The sequence below is a fragment of the Myxine glutinosa genome, chromosome 2, assembly GCF_964187855.1.
Source record: "Myxine glutinosa chromosome 2, kmMyxGlut1.1, whole genome shotgun sequence".
Lineage (NCBI taxonomy): Eukaryota > Metazoa > Chordata > Myxini > Myxiniformes > Myxinidae > Myxine > Myxine glutinosa.
The window spans coordinates 255,682,078-255,700,517 of record NC_136262.1 but is presented as its reverse complement, the minus strand read 5'-3'; the positions used below and the strand labels follow the sequence as shown (position 1 = coordinate 255,700,517).

General features: G+C 36.7%; 2 protein-coding genes across 2 annotated transcripts in view; one reads left to right on the top strand and one right to left on the bottom strand.

Moving 5' to 3' along the window:
* Positions 1–18,440, top strand: part of LOC137420657 (uncharacterized) — a 71,453-nt gene that overhangs the window by 34,186 nt on the left and 18,827 nt on the right. The window lies entirely within an intron of this gene.
* On the bottom strand, positions 9,362–10,706 carry LOC137420636 (uncharacterized). The gene is made up of 5 exons (XM_078772714.1): positions 10,430–10,706; positions 10,191–10,281; positions 9,795–10,060; positions 9,549–9,642; positions 9,362–9,424 (listed from the first exon to the last, which is right to left on the bottom strand). The coding sequence occupies exons 1-5, from the start codon at positions 10,624–10,626 to the stop codon at positions 9,362–9,364; spliced, it is 711 nt and encodes a 236-aa protein (XP_078628840.1). The 5' UTR covers positions 10,627–10,706.

Here is an 18,440-nt window from a genome sequence, read left to right as displayed (position 1 = left end):
CACTAAGGCTGCGAATAATACTAATGCTACACTCGTAAATGATTTCTTCTGGAAAATGTTTGATAGTGTCCGCCTGTATATTGGAACACAAGAGGTTGAAGCGGTTGATTATGTCTCTGCTATATCTGAAATGATGAAATTTACACTATATTCGTTTCGTGATAGAATGGGTAAGGGAGCTGTTGAAGGTTTTATTCCTGATATGTCAACGGGAACAAATGCTGACCCTGGTTATAGTCAAAGGAAGTCAATGTATAATGATGATACAAAAGCAGAGAATAGTTTTACCGTAGCAGTACCTCTGAAAGGTATATTTGGATTTGGTGATTATGATAAAGTTTTGTATGGTCTTAAAATTAGATTTCAACTACAAAGGAATGATAATGTAAATAGGTTGCTTTTTGGGGTTGAAAATGCTTTTGGCGACAATAATAAATTTGTTATTAATGATTTGTGTTGGTATATTAGTGAATATACTCCTAATCTTAAAACGGAGGAGATGTTAAATAGAAGACTTAACTCAAAGAAACCGCTAAATGTATCATACCTTAAAAGAAGATGTCAACACGTTAAACTGGAACACACTACCTACACTTGGAATTTGGGTGTTCTTGAAGGAAAGCCACGATACCTATGGCTCATTTTTAAGAAACCAGATGGAGAGGAGGGTACTGATAAGAATAATGCGCTGAGTGATAATGCTAAGGTGAAACAACTTCGGGTTTCTCTTGATGGAACATTTTATCCGCGAGATAGATTGGAAATTGATTGGGAAAAAAAAGATTATGCGGAAGCCTACAAGTCTTACCAAAAGGTGTGTGAAAGCAACGGTAATAATGAACCTATTTTGGATATGGTTGCGTTTCAAAAACTTTATACCATCTACGCAATTGACCTGAGTTCTCAAAAGGAAACTATAAAGTCTAATAGAGTGGATACTTCTCTATACATTGAAAGAGGAGAGAATGAAGAAGTTGATGCTTATTGTTTGCTTTTGGAGGAAACAGAATTACAGATTAATACAGATAATGGTGTTATGATTAATATCACATAGGTTTTTTTCTCATAAATAAATGAGTAGGAAAGAACTGGTATATGTTAATCAAATCAATCTTAATAAATTAACATCTTGTATTCAAAATCAAAAGCCTTGTATTATTAACGTTAATACAATTCAAAGAAAAGGAGCAGTAAGAATTGATGTTTTACTCACAAGAGAGCAGGTAAAAACACTAAATGATGCTGGTTCACTTAAAATTAAAATGACAAAACCTATGTTAAAGAAATATTCAATACAAGAGGGAGGATTTCTCCCGTTTCTAATTCCTTTATTTGCTGGTTTAAGTGCGGCGGGAGCATTGACTGGTGGTATTTCAGCAGCGGTAAAAACTGCTAACGAAAGGAAGGCACAACTAAAAGCTCAAAAAGAATTGGAAAGACATAACAAGGAGTTGGAGAAACAAATTAGTGGAAGTGGTGTAATTGTGGATTTTGCTCAAAAACTTGAAAGTCTACCTGATAAAGCTAGATTGTTAGTTGGAGACATGCTTTCCTCTATCGCTCAAGCGGGTGTTAAACTAACTAAAAGGGGTAATGGGTTATATCTTTCTCATAAATAAATGGATAAATGGTTTAAACAATTTGGAAAGAATACAACGTCAAATATAGAACTTACTAAATATTGAAAAAACTAAAAATTGATAATGTGGTTATTTGTATGAGAGATGAATTAAAAAAGTTGTCCAAGAATACAATGAATATTATTATGAATTTAGACACACAGAATGGTTCTCATTGGGTTTGTATTCATAATAGTCAGGATAAATATTATTTTGATAGTTATGGTATGCCACCGCCTGTTGAAGTAATACAATTCTTACAGAATGGTGTTTATCAAACATTTCAAGTTCAAGAAATTAATTTTAAATGTTGTGGTCAATTATGTTTATATGTATTATTTCAACTCAACAATAATGAAAATTTTTATGATATCATTTTTAATCTAATATAAATGACTTATGTTGGAAAAGATGGTTCTATCTTTGGAAAATCCTCTCAGGATATTGATTTATCAAATTATTATACAAAGGCACAGGCTGAACGACAAAAATATAGTATAAGTAAAAATATTAATATGAAGAATACTTATAAATTAATCAATTATCCAAACCCGACAGATGCGAATGACTTAATTAGATTTAGTGATTTATCACAATATATATTTTTAAAGAAAACAGCACGTTTTGTTAAACAAGTAAAATTTACAACCACAACACCCGGTTATACTGACCATACACCTTTCCTCATTCAATTTAACTATCTGCTTACAATTGAATTTTATAAAGAAGGACATATAGTTAATATGCGAATCAATAAATGGGGGTATGATATGCCTGATTTAGGGTATAATTGGTATTTTTCAATAAACTTAGAAGACCTACATGATTTGAATCAGTCTCGTAAAGAAGAATATTATCCGCTTGGTGAGGATAAGGATTTATGTGGAAGTACAATTAGTAAACAACAAATACATGGTTTTAAGAAAAGAAAAATATATGATAGTATAGCGATGGTTAACATGACAAAGAAGGAAGGTAATGAGATAAGGATAGAAAGCCGAGGAATACAAACCGATTTGGTAGTGGGAAGATGGGGTGGTATTACATGTTATAATATTAATCTCACATATATTTCTGATACATAAATGGCAGGAAAAAGACTACAAGAGAATTATAATTTTTGTATTCAGGGATACCTACAAGAAAAGGGTGCTCGGTATTACATACCTTATGATTTGGAGCATATACATGGAAATTTTGTCATTAAAAAGTGGCCTTATACTGATATTGCTAAACCCACAAATAGAGACTTGTTTAAAATATTAAATAAAGATGAACTTCTCAAAGTTATGAAATATAAAACTCTTTTAGAAATCGTCATCAAATCTTATTGGTATCCTATTATGAGAAAAATAATTATAGATACAAGAATATCTCAAAATCCAGATGAGTATATGTATAATATTCTTTGGAGCTCAAGCTCAAGGGTAGCAAGGGATGAGGAAGGAGTTGAAGAAGAGAAGGAGGAAGGAGTTGAAGAAGAGAAGGAGGAAAGAGAGAAGGAGGAGAAGGAGGAAAGGGAGAAGGAGGAGATGGAGAAAAAGGAGAAGGAGGAGAAGGATGAAAGGGAGAAGGAGGAGAGGGAGAAAAAGGAGAAGGAGGAGAAGGACGAAAGGGAGAAAAAGGAGAAGGAGGAGAGGGAGGAAAGGGAGAAAAAGGAGGAGGAGGAGAGGGAGGAAAGAGAGAGGGGGGAAAAATAAAAAAATATGACCATTCCTGAGATTAATGAAAGATTGAAGTTATTACGACAAATAAATCGATCTCAACGCACCGAAGAGGAAAATAAAGAACTAATGACTCTTATGAAGATATTGGTTTTAAAATTTGCTATAGTAAATTCAGAGAGCAGATATACAACATATAGTTGATGATGTTGGTGTTATTGACTTTAGTTAGTTTTATTTGTAAATAAATGGAGGAGAGAGTGAAGGCATTCCTAAGGATTATTTATGTTTTAAAAATCAAGATAGAAATGTATATGTTGAAAACCCAAAAGGCTTTGGCACTATGTAGGACTTTTTCTCATAAATAAATATGAGTTATTGTCTCAAATGTAAAAAGAAAACTAAATCTAAAAATATCTCCTTTGTTAAAGCTAAAAATAATAGAGTTTATCAAAAAGGAATATGTCAAGTGTGTGGCTCTAAAAAGTGTCAATTCATCTCTCCTAAAAGTGAGGAGACATACAAAAGTTTTTGTCAGGAAGTAAATTTACAACAACTGGAATTCCAGGGGAACTACATCTACCTGGATATTCTTTCTGTGGTCCTGGAACAAACCTGGATAAAAGATTAGATGAGGCTGACAATCCTAAACCTTGGTCTAAACCTACAAATAGGGTTGACGAAGTGTGTATGAAGCATGATATTGCTTATGGGAAAATAGTCCAAGCCATTTAGCATTTGACGGGGAAAAAACTGCAACACTACCGATCTCATTAGTATTGATTACCCTCAAGGTACCTTTATAACATACTAAAAGTATAAAGGTCTAAAAATATGGGGTGACTCTCAAATAATGCAATCAAGTTTTCTCCATTTAGCCCCATGTTAAAATACGTACATATGCCGCATGCTATGATTATTGTCGCTCTCTGAACTTCTATTGCTTATTTTATACACTGGACCTAATCACTAGCACGATATAATAAATAAAGGATATCATACTGTACAATATTGTATATATATAAGTGAAGTTTTTACTGTTTTAGTGTCTTATTTAACCACACCCCGTTTTACAAAGACTGCTCACTCCACAGCAAGCGACGGTACATCATTATTTGTTTGTGAACCATATATATCTTAGTTTTTAATCCCATCAATGACATGTATTTAGTATGTTTAGGTCTATTGGCAATAACATACAGTAATAGTATATTCAACTTTTCTATATTTGCAGGTAATCCAACCCTGAAGAATGGCGGCCAATTCGTGTGTGTTCTGCAATGAATCTGTCCGGTTTCTCCCAATGATTGATTTGAGCTCGAGCGACACTACATGCATCTACTCCACTCTCAACGACATTGCGCAACATGCTAAGCAACATGATGTACCTACCATCATCACCTTTGATCAGCCACTATGGTGGAAGGCATTGTCGATCATTCTCTCGGAGCCAGATGGAAGCCCCATGCGACGTATTGTGGTAAGGCTAGGTGCCTTTCATATGGAAATGAGCTTCCTTGGCAGCATAGGGCACCTCATGGGTGGTTCTGGGTTGAAGGAGCTGCTAGAACTCATATACGCACCAAATGCAGTGGATCACATCCTAACAGGAAAAGCAATTTCCAGGGCTGTACGGGCACACATCCTCCTGGATGCTGTCCTGAATGCACTCCTCCTGTCTGATCCTCTTGGAGGAACACAATACAGAACTGCAGAAGACTTGCCAGTTCGGGATGAAGATGCAATGAGTGGCTTGGCCGATGATGATGTGATTCATCCAGATGTGAGTAAAGCAAGGACCCTGTATGATGCGTTGATGAAAGGCACACGATCTTCCAACGATGTAGCAAGTGATCCAATCCTTGACAAGATCAGCAAAGTCTTTCAAACACAGACAGAATCATTGACCAAAGACCGAACAGCGAAACTGTGGTTACAGTATATGGATATGGTGAAGATCTTAAGAAAATTCATCAAAGCCGAGCGTATGGGAAACTGGTCCCTGCACCTCGAAGCTGTATCTGATATGTTACCATATGTAGCAGCCTCAGGTCATTCACTCTATGCTAAGTCTGCCAGGATTTACCTGCAAATAATGCACAGCTTAGAACAGGATGATCCAGATGTGCACCGTAAGTTTACTCAGGGCTTCCATGTCGCCCGAAGAAGTAGTAGAGCTTGGGCTGGAATTTCCTCAGACCTGATGATTGAGCAAGTACTCATGAGAAGTATGAAGACCAGCGGGGGGTTAACAAGAGCAAGAGGAATGACAGAGCAACAACGGTTAACGTGGCTTTTGTCCATGCCGGCTTGTTCGGAGACGAACAGATCGATGCAAGAGCTCACTGGAGTGAAGTACAGCACAGGTGAACAGAAGAAAGAGATGGGCAAAACCAGGCAGCATCGCGACATGCAAGATACAAGTACACTACAGGTCGCTCTAGTTGACAGAAATCCTTTCAAGTGTCATCCATCCCTCAGGAACATAATGACTGGTGTCAACGCTGGCAGTAAGGTTGATGTCGACAATGCCAAGCTCATTGGAGACAAGATCATGCACTCCATGACAAATCAGTCAGTTGTCCACTACACGTTCAAGCGCAAAGACCAAGCCACCACATTTCTGAAGGCCAGATCATCTGTGCGAGTTGGTAAAGACCAGGTACAGATAGACCCAGAACTGCTATTCCAGCATCTCATCATCATCTCAAAATCTGCTGAAGATAAGGAAGAGATGTTTCGCTTTGAGTTATGCCCTCATCCACTTGCGCTGTTTGATGAAAAGCTGATGCTACGTGAAGCCCAGAAGTCCGTACTCGGAGATGCTATCTGGTCTAAACTTGAACCAGGTACCATAGAGTCAATCAGCGAAATCCAGTATGTCTTGGATGGTGGAAGTCTGCTGCACCGTATACCATGGCCATGTGGTTCACCAACATATCGAGAGATCTGCATGCTCCACTGTGGCTATGTTACAAGAAAGTACGGAAAGGCCATCGTAATATTTGATGGATATCTTGGTCAATCAACCAAGCACATGACCCACCAGAGGCGAGCAGCAGGTAGAGGTGGACCAGAAGTGACTTTCACTGATGACATGAAGTTGACCATGAAGAAAGACATCTTCCTGGGAAACCTCAACAACAAACAGAACTTCATCAACATGTTGAGCAGATACCTCCGGCTTTCTGGATGCCAGACCCATCATTCCCAGGAAGATGCTGACCTGCTAATCGTCCAGACCGCAGTCAGTTCGGCGAACATGAGGAACACAGCCCTTATAGGAGAAGACACAGATCTGATCGTCCTACTCTGCTTCTACGCAAACCTAGAAGCACACGACTTGTTTATGTATAGTCAGGCAAAATCCACTACAAAACCAAACCACATCTGGAATGTGAAGTCCATGAAACGTCAGCTAGGTGCAGCTGTGTGTGAAAGCATCCTATTCATACACGCAGTATTGGGATGTGACACGACGTCTCGACTGTACGGCCTTGGCAAAGGAGCGTCACTGAAGAAATTCATGATGAGCACACTCTTCCAAACTCGATCCCAACAGTTCTTGGCTGAGGATGCATCACCAGATGTGGTCGAGGCTGCAGGAGAGATAGCACTCGTGTGTCTCTACAAGGGTAAACCTGATGAAAGTTTGGATTCCCTCAGGTACAAGCGGTTTTGTGAACAGGTCGCAGTCAAGACTTCGAAGATACTCCCACAGACCTTACCGCCCACATCTGCTGCAGCCAGATATCACAGCAGACGGGTGTATCTGCAAATACAGCAGTGGAAAGGAAACAACAGCCTACAACCAGTGGATTGTGGCTGGAGAATGAGCGACGGCAATCTTGTTCCTGTTATGACCGACCTCCCTCCAGCACCTCAGGATTTGTTGAATGTTATCCGGTGCAACTGTTCAACCGATTGTGGTTCCGCACGGTGTACATGCCGCAAGAACAACTTGGAGTGTTCTCCTGCTTGTGGTCAGTGCCGTGGATCTGGCTGCACCAACTCCGTCCTGGACAGTTTCAGCGACGACGATGACGAGGAAAATGATGATTAGGTAGTGGACTGTTGTTATAGACTGTTACATGCAGCTGAATTAGTTAATTGTGGACATTTTTTTACTTTTAAGCGAATCCTTGACTTCCGACAGTATTTTATGAGTCAGTATTATTAGTTTCTCTATATGTGATTTTATTATGAGTTTGTGATTTTAATCAACAAAATGTGCCATAATTCTGAAACAGTCATGACAAGTGATTCATGTATTTGCATATCAGTGATCAGTATTTAGCTATTGGGAATTTTGTTTACGTGCTTATTTTTTTGTTCCGTACGGGCCGTACTGGGGCTGTAACATGCTGTAATTCCTGATATTAAAAGTATAATTATATACCATGTGCTCGGAATGTATCGCAAAATGTGAACAAATCGTACCGCAAAAGGATGAAAAGGGGGGTCCATGTGCCACTTGTACCAGTGATTTTGACAGACACCCCATATTTTTAGAGCTTTAGACTTTTGATGTGTTATCTGGTATATATTACTGCATACAATTTCGCACTGATATGTAGTGTTGCAGTTTTTTCCTATCTGGCCCCATATTTGGGCTAAATGGCTTGGACTAAAACCACTACGTTAACTGAAAAACATAAAGCCGACAGAGAAATGTTGTATAATTTGTCTTTGATACAAAATCCAACGTTGAGAGAGAAGGTGGATAGGTTTATTGTGAGAAATTTGATAAATGCTAAATTGAAACTTGGCCTTGGTTATTCACCCTCAAAAAACTATTAGGCTCTAATGATGTCATCAAGACTGAGGAGCTTTTGGCTGATGAATTACATAAACCTATAATCACAAAGTTTAAAAGAAGGAAAGTTTATTCTAAATACACCGACCACATATGGTCCGCTGATTTAATCGAACTAACAAATGATAAGGGATACAAGTATGCTTTAACCGTTATTGATTTGAGGAGTAGATTTGCTTGGGTTGTTCCTTTGAAAAACAAGAGAGGTTATACTCTGATGTTAGCCTTCCAACAGATATTTAATAAAAGTAAAAGAAAACCAAAGAAACTGTGGACCGATGAGGGAACAGAGTTCTATAACAAAATATTTATAAAATATCTTAAGGGGGAGGGTATTAAATTATACAGCACCTTTAATGAAGGAAAAGCAGTTGTTATTGAGCGTTTTAATCGTACTTTAAAAGAGAAATTATATAAAAAATTCACACAACTCGGTTCCCAAAAATGGGTGTATTTTATTCAGGATATTGTAGATAATTACAATAATACAGTTCATTCATCAACAAAATCAAAACCATCAGAAACATTTACAAAATTAGAATATGAAAAGGAGATTAATTTGAGAAAGCCCAAGTTCAAAGTTGGTGATATTGTAAGAATATACAGATGGAAAAGTCATTTTGAGAAAGGTTATACAAAGAGATGGACTAATGAATTATTCAAAATCGTTGATGTAATGGATACTATGCCTTGGACTTACAAATTATATGATATGAATTGGGAAGAAATCTTGGGTTCATTTTACTCACAAGAATTACAAAAAACAAAACTGATAATTCATTAAACAACAACCATCCATACTTTCATCCACCCAGATTAGCTAATTTAATTAGTAGTAATTAAAAAAAAAAAAAAAAAAAAAAAATCATAAGCCACACCCACACAGACCCCGCCCACACAGACCCCGCCCACACAGACCCCGCCCACACAGACCCCGCCCACACAGACCCCGCCCACACAGACCACGCCCACACAGACCACACCCATCATCCCCCACCCCTGTGCGCCCCCACCCTTGATCCCCCCTCATCCCACCCCCACCTTCCCCACACACACAATGGGAGGGGAGGGGTGGGATGAGGGGGGATCAAGGGTGGGGGCGCACCTTTGTCATCTTTTTTCCCTTTATTCTCTTTTTGTAATTAAGAATTAAATAATTCTGGACAAAGCGAATAAAATCAAAATTATGAAATAACATTAAAAACATAAAAATTATAATAAAACATTTTTCACGAGGTATAAATTCAGTTTCTTCCATAAATTCAGTTTCTTCCAAGGTATAATATCCTCTTGTATCCCATGTTGGCTTCACCAATTTCTTTTGTCTGCAAGGCACAAAGGAATTTTAAATTAAAATCACCAAACACAGTATTTGCCTGCCGTGCCATCCCAAACCACATGAGGGCAGTCTAGGACTATAAATGAGAAACTCCATTTTTCCAAACTCACATGAGCAGGAAATTGGTTGAAACTCCTCTGGTCGTCGAAGTTGTGAAATCCCTGGGTTTCATCAAACGTCATGTTGCTTGGTTGGCTTTTCATGCTGGAATAAAACAAACAGTTAGTTAAAGGAAATAACACACAGCTCACTTTGCCACACAGCTCCTTTAACACACAGTTATTCAACCACCAACTTTGATAAAAAGGAGAAAATTAATGGATTGAAGTTTGTGAAGAATTAATCATATATCTTACCTCAAATCCCAGGTCTTTATGAAGTCATCGATCTCATCTATTGTCTCTGCTATTGATCTATCATCCTTCGGAACTCCAGGTAATTCTGTAAGGGGTTCATTCAGATCCTCCCTTTGTTGGTGAGAGAGGCTGTTCAAACATTCAACCATCTCATTATGAAGACCCCTCCGAACTTCAGTGAATTCTTTAAGCGTTTCATTGAAATCCTTCCTTTGTTGGTGAAAATCGTTCATTTCATTTTCAACATCAATCACCAGGTTTGATGTCTGCAAGGCACAAAAGGGATTTTAAATTAAAAATCACCAAACACAGTATTTGCCTGCCGTGCCATCCCAAAACCACACGAGGGCAGTCTAAGACCATAAATGAGAAACTCCATTTTTCCAAACAACTCACATGACCAGGAAATTGGTTGACACTCCGGTCGTCGAAGTTGTGAAATCCCTGGGTTTCATCAAACGTCATGTTGTTTGGTTGGTTTTTCATGCTGGAATAAAACAGTTAGTTAAAGGAAATAACACACAGCTCACTTTGCCACACAGCTCCTTTAACACACAGTTATTCAACCACCAACTTTGATAAAAAGGAGAAAATTAATGGATTGAAGTTTGTGAATAATTAATTATATCTCTTACCTCTCACATAGAATTTCAAACAAGGTGTTTAATTCGTTGTCAGTCATTGGTTCTGTTGAGACAACCTTGGATAATATTAACGGGTGAGAGAGGCTTTCTAAACACTCAACCATCTCATTATGAAGACCCCTCCGAACTTCAGTGAATTCTTTAAGCGTTTCATTGAAATCCTTCCTTTGTTGGTGAAAATCGTTCATTTCATTTTCAACATCAATCACCAGGTTTGATAAAGATATACTGTAAAAGAGAAAAAACTAATTATTGAGAGGATGTTAATGATGTTCCATATAAGACAATGAATTAATTAATCGTGAGAACAAAAAAAACTTACCTGTCTTCTGATAAAGCTTCATCCTCCATCCTCCAGAGAAACATAACGTGTGTTTAAAAAAGCAAGGTGTGGTTAGAGCCTTTATAGGCAAGGCTGAGTCATTGGCAAGGCTGTCATTTCCTGTGCCACGTTGGCAACTGGCTCAACAAAAGATGATGCAATGTTTCGCCATAAATGATAGAACCAAGTATGAGCCAGACTAAAGAGTGGTCTAAGGAACTACATTAAGGGGCTAGTGGGGGGAATAGGGTAAAAATTACATGTAAGTGAAGGATCATAGGTTCATAAGGCTAGAAGGATTATAGGTTCATAAAGGAAGAAAATCATAGGTTCATAAGGTGAGAAGGATTATAGGTTCATAAGGTGAGAAGGATTATAGGTTCATAAGGTGAGAAGGATTATAGGTTCATAAGGCGAGAAGAATTATAGGTTCATAAGGTGAGAAGGATTATAGGTTCATAGAGGGAGAAATAGAGGTGTTTATGATTTTTGAAAAAGACAAGGGGGTAAATGACATTAGATAGGGATTTCCCATGTTAAACGGAGGTGTCCCAGAAGCAACATTTATCACCGACTCATCTTGGAGACTTTGGATTCTAAAGCAATGAACAATGTTCTTTGTTTAATGACGCTTGATTTAAGCAATATCAAGAAAGTTCGAGGAAGAAAATGCTGGAAAATTCTTTCTTCCCATTTCTACTTCTTCAAACTTGAAAGCCTTGAAAGACAGAATTGGAGGAAGAGGAAAAAAAAAAATGAAATACGTATTTTAAAAAAAGAAGAAAAAAAAGATTATGTTAGGGTCTGGGTGGGATTTTGAATGTGAGGGTTAGGGATGGGGTTGGGTTAGGGATGGGGTTGGGTTAGGGTTGGGATTTTGAATGTGAGTGTTGGGGTTGGGTTAGGGATGGGATTTGGTTGGGATTTTGAATGTGAGGGTTAGGGATGGGTTGGGTTAGGGATGGGGTTGGGTTAGGGATGGGGTTGGGTTAGGGATGGGGTTGGGTTAGGGATGGGGTTGGGTTAGGGATGGGGTTGGGTTAGGGATGGGGTTGGGTTGGGGATGGGGTTGGGTTAGGGATGGGGTTGGGTTAGGGATGGGGTTGGGTTAGGGATGGGTTGGGTTAGGGATGGGGTTGGGTTAGGGATGGGTTTGGGTTAGGGATGGGGTTGGGTTAGGGATGGGGTTGGGTTTGTATTTTATTATGACTCACTCACACATACACACACAAAAGTTAAGCCCCAACTGAAAAGTTGAGGGATTCTGTGTTTGGGGTTCACAGATCTCAAGAACGTATCCCCATTATACACACACAAAAGTTAAGCCCCAACTAAAAAGTTGTGGGATTCTGTGTTTGGGGTTCACAGATTTAAAAACGTATCCCCATTATACACACACAAAAGTTAAGCCCCAACTGAAAAGTTGAGGGATTCTGTGTTTGGGGTTCACAGATCTCAAGAATGTATCCCCATTATACACACACAAAAGTTAAGCCCCAACTAAAAAGTTGTGGGATTCTGTGTTTGGGGTTCACAGATTTAAAAACGTATCCTCATTACATTTTATTTATTTATTTATTATTTTCAAGGGTATTATCTGCTTACTTGTGTTTTTTGTAATTCTTGCGAGTAAAATGAACCCAAGATTTCTTCTCCATTTAAATCATATAATTTGTAGGTCCAAGGAGCTGTATCCATTACATCAATGATTTTAAATAATTCACGAGTCCATTTTTGTGTATAACCTTTCTCAAAATGACTTTTCCATTTGTATATTCTTACAATATCACCAACTTTAAACTTGGGCTTTCTCAAATTAATCTCCTTTTCATATTCTAATTTTGTAAATGTTTCCGATGGTTTTGATTTTGTTGATGAATGAACTGTATTATTGTAATTATCGACAATATCCTGAATTAAATACACCCATTTTTGAGAACCGAGTTGTGTGATTTTTTTATATAGTCTCTCTTTCAAAGTACGATTAAAACGCTCAATAACAACTGCTTTTCCTTCATTAAAGGTGCTGTATAATTTAATACCCTCCCCTTTAAGAAATTTCATAAATATTTTGTTATAGAACTCTGTTCCCTCATCGGTCCATAACTTCTTTGGTTTCCTTTTATTCCTATCAAATATTAGCTTAAAGGCTAACATTAAAGTATTACCTCTCTTGTTTTTCAAAGGAACAACCCAGGCAAATCTACTCCTCAAATCAATAACGGTTAAAGCATACCTGTATCCCTTATCATTATTTAGTTCGATTAAATCAGCGGACCATATGTGGTCAGTGTATTTAGAATAAACTTTCCTTCTTTTAAACTGTGATTATAGGTTTATGTAATTCATTAGCCAAAAGCTCCTCAGTCTTGATAACATCATTGGAGTTTAATAGTTTTTTGGGAAATAACCAAGACCAAGTTTCAATTTAACACTTATCATTTTTTTCACAATAAACCTATCAACTTTCTCTCTCAATGTCGGATTTCGTATCAAGGACAAATTATACAACATTCGAATTCTCTGTCTGCTTCATGTTTTTCAGTCAACGTAGTGGTTTTCCCATAAACAATATCATGCTTCATACACACTTCGTCAACCCTATTTGTAGGTTTAGACAAAGGTTTAGGATTGTCAGCCTCATCTAATCTTTTATCCAAGTTTGTTCCGGGACCACAGAACGAATATCCAGGTAGATGTAGTTCCCCAGGAATTCCAGTTGTTGTAAATTTACTTCCTGACAGAAACTTTTGTATGTCTCCTCCACTTTTAGGAGAGATGAATTGACACTTTTTAGAGCCACACACTTGACATATTCCTTTTTGATAAACTCTATTATTTTTAGCTTTAACATACAATACACTTTTAGATTTAGTTTTCTTTTTACATTTAAGACAATCACTCATATTTATTTATGAGAAAAATTCCGACAGAGTATCAAAACCTTTTTGGTTTTCAACATATACATTTCAATCTTTATTTTTAAAACATAAACAATCCTAAGGAATGTCTTCACTCTCTCCTCCATTTATTTACAAATAAAACTAACTAAAATCAATAACACCAACATCATCAACCACATAATCTTTTCCTTCTTCTTGTTCTTTATCCCCACTTTGTCGTTTAAATCTTCTCCCTGAAACTGAAGACATTGACGTCGTTATTCTTGAAAATAATATTTTCATTAGACTTCTCATTTCTTTATTTTCCTCCTCAGTGCGTTGTTTGATTTATTTGCTGTAATACCTTCAATCTTTTATTAATCTCACTGATTTCCATCTTTTTATATTTTTCCTCCCTCTCTCTTTGCTCCCTCTCTGCCTTCTCTCTTTTCTCCCTCTCTTCCTTCTCTCTTTTCTCCCTTTCCTCCCTCTCCTTTTTCTCCCTTTCCTCCTTTTTCTTTTTCTCCCTTTCCTCCTCCTTTTTCTCTTTCCTCCTTCTCTTCTTCAACTCCTTCCTCATCCCTTGCTACCCTTGAGTTTGAACCCCAAATAATATTATACATATACTCATCTGGATTTTGAGATATTCTTGTATCAATAATTATTTTTCTCATAATAGGATACCAATAAGATTTGTTGACGATTTCTAAAAGAGTTTTATATTTCATAACTTTGAGAAGTTCATTTTTATTTAATACTTTAAATAAGTCTCTATTTGTGGGTTTAACAATATCAGTATAAGGCCAGTTTTTTATGACAAAATTCCCATGTATATGCTCCAAATCATAAGGTATGTAATACCAAGCACCCTTTTCTTGTAGGTATCCTTGAATACAAAAATTATAATTCTCTTGTAGTCTTCTTCCTGCCATTTATGTATCAGAAATATATGTGAGATTAATATTATGACAGGTAATACCACCCCATCTTCCCACTACCAAATCGGTTTGTATTCCTCGGCTTTCTATCCTTATCTCATTACCTTCCTTCTTTGTCATGCTAACCATCGCTATACTATCATATATTTTTCTTTTCTTAAAACCATGTATTTGTTGTTTATTAATTGTACTTCCACATAAATCCTTATCCTCACCAAGTGGATAATATTCTTCTTTACGAGACTGATTCAAATCATGTAGGTCTTCTATGTTTATTGAAAAAGACCAATTATACCCTAAATCAGGCATATCATACCCCCATTTATTAATTCGCATATTAACTATATGTCCTTCTTTATAAAATTCAATTGTAAGCAGGTAGTTAAATTCAATGAGGAAAGGTGTATGGTCAGTATAACCAGGTGTTGTGGTTGTAAATTTTACTTGTTCAACAAAACGTGCTGTTTTCTTTAAAAATATATATTGTGATAAATCACTAAATCTAATTAAGTCATTCGCATCTGTAGGGTTTGGATAATTGATTAATTTATAAGTATTCTTCATATTAATATTTTTACTTACACTATATTTTTGTCGTTCAGTCTGTGCCTTTGTATAATAATTTGATAAATCAATATCCTGAGAGGATTTTCCAAAGATAGAACCATCTTTTCCAACATAAGTAATTTATATTCGATTAAAAATGATATCATAAAAATTTTCATTATTGTTGAGTTGAAATAATACATATAAACATAATTGACCACAACATTTAGAATTAATTTCTTGAACTTGAAATGTTTGATAAACACCATTCTGTAAGAATTGTATTACTTCAACAGGTGGTGGCATACCATAACTATCAAAATAATATTTATCCTGACTATTATGAATACAAACCCAATGAGAACCATTCTGTGTGTCTAAATTTATAATAATATTCTTTGTATTCTTATTTATATGTATTAATTCATCTCTCATACAAATAACCACATTATCAATTTTTAGTGTTTTACAATACTTAGCTTGTTCTATATTTGACGTTGTATTCTTTCCAAATTGTTTAAACCATTTATCCATTTATTTATGAGAAAGATAGAATCCATTACCCCGTTTAGTTAGTTTAACACCCGCTTGAGCGATAGAGGAAAGCATATCTCCAACCAACAATCTAGCTTTATCAGGTAGACTTTCAAGTTTTTGAGCAAAATCTACAATTACACCACTTCCACTAATTTGTTTCTCCAACTCCTTGTTATGTCTTTCCAATTCTTTTTGAGCTTTTAGTTGTGCCTTCCTTTCGTTAGCAGTTTTTACCGCTGCTGAAATACCACCAGTCAATGCTCCCGCCGCACTTAAACCAGCAAATAAAGGAATTAGAAACGGGAGAAATCCTCCTCTTGACTCGTCTATTGAATATTTCTTTAACATAGGTTTCGTCATTTTAATTTTAAGTGAACCAGTATCATTTAGTGTTTTTACTTGTGTGTGTGTGAGTAAAACATCAATTCTTACAGCTCCTTTTCTTTGAATTGTATTAACATTAATAATACAAGGCTTTTGATTTTGAATACAAGATGTTAATTTATTAAGATCGATTTGATTAACATATAGCCCTACCATTTATTTATGAGAAAAAACCTATGTGATATTAATCATAACACCATTATCTGTATTAATCTGTAATTCTGTTTCTTCCAAAAGCAAACAATAAGCATTAACTTCTTCATTCTCTCCTCTTTCAATGTATAGAGAAGTATCCACTCTATTAGACTTTATAGTTTCCTTTTGAGAACTCAGGTCAATTGTGTAGATTGTATAAAGTTTTTGAAACGCAACCATATCCAAAATAGGATCATTATTACCGTTGCTTTCACACACCTTTTGGTAAGACTTGTAGGCTTCCGCATAATCATTTTTTTCCCAATCAATTTCCAATCTATCTCGCGGATAAAATGTGCCATCAAGAGAAACCCGAAGTTGTTTCACCTTAGCATTATCACTCAGCGCATTATTCTTACTAGGGCGTGCCCGCACGTACGTGCTTGCCCGTACGTGCGTGCAAAAAAACATGCGTGCAAACAACATCAACCAAAAAAAAAACTTTGAAACCACGTGGCAGTAACGACCACAGAACCCCCCCCCCCCCCTCTATTTACATGAAATGGTTTGGTTCATTCGCAAAGCCAAAGCGAACGGCTTGCGAGTACGGTGACCATACCTTGGGAACCACTTGTCCGATTAATTTCAAACCTTGAAAAGGCACATCCTCGAGTCCCCAGCAATATACCTGGCAAGTTTCAAGTATATCGGACCGGTAGTTGTCGAGAAACAGCGGTCGCATACAGACACACACACACACACACACACACACACACACACACACACACACACACACACACACACACACACACACACACACACACACACACACACACACACACACACACACACACACACACACACACACACATTGCTGGAATTATATAGAGATTAGTACCATCCTCTCCATCTGGTTTTTTTAAAATGAGCCAGAGGTATCGTGGCTTTCCTTGAAGAACACCCAAATTCCAAGTGTAGGTAGTGTGTTCCAGTTTAACGTGTTGACATCTTCTTTTAAGGTATGATACATTTAGCGGTTTATTTGAGTTAAGTCTTCTATTTAACATCTCTTCCGTTTTAAGATTAGGAGTATATTCACTGATATACCAACACAAATCATTAATAACAAATTGATTGTTGTCTCCAAAAGCATTTTCAACCCCAAAAAGCACCCTATTTACATTATCATTCCTTTGTAGTTGAAATCTAATTTTAAGACCATACAAACTTTGTCATAATCACAAAATCCAAATATACCTTTCAGAGGTACTGCTACGGTAAAACTATTCTCTGGTTTTGTGTCATCATTATACATTGCCTTCCTTTGACTATAACCAGGGTCTGTGTTTGTACCCGTTGACATATCAGGAATAAAACCTTCAACAGCTCCCTTACCCATTCTATCACTAAACGAATATAGTGTAAATTTCATCATTTCAGATGTAGCAGAGACATAATCAACCGCTTCAACCTCTTGTGTTCCAATATACAGGCGGACACTATCAAACATTTTCCAGAAGAAATCATTTACGAGTGTAGCATTAGTATTATTCGCAGCCTTAGTGAATTTAAATTTACACAGCAAGAAACTATCAGCTATATTCAAGTAAGTTTGTTGATTATTTATTTCAAAACTTTTTGTTCCATTTGAATTCCAGTCTGTTCCTGTTATAGCATTTACCTTGAAATAGTCTTCCTTTTTAGTGGAGTTTGAAATGATAATCGTATCGTCCAAATCATAGATACTATCAATCGCTTCCATACTTGTATTTATATAGCATTAAAATTGTTGAAACCCTGACCCAAGTATTGAAATGATTTTTTGTCGTTCTTGTGAAGATAGTTGAGTTTTACCTTTTTTTATTTCTTTGATTGCTTGTAATTTATGAGACTCCTTTTGAGCATCTTTTATACTCTTTATAGCACCCGCAACTGAACCCACGGCAGAAGCAGTTGAACCAATTAGGTCTTTATGTTTAAGGATGGTTGAACCAATACCCATTAGAGTATCAATTATCCCATCTCCTTTATTTCGAAATTGATGACCTACACCTCGTTGTCTCTTAGGTTTATAGCATCCTCTCCCAAGAAACATACCTTCACCCTTATAGTATGGTGAAAGGTACATGCCCTCCCCTGTAATTATTTTATATTTTCGCAACTCGTGTTTTCTCACAATAACCATTATTTATTTATTGAAAAACTTCACGTAGGTGAATTCTGATGGATATAATTTCATCATTAAAGGATATCATACG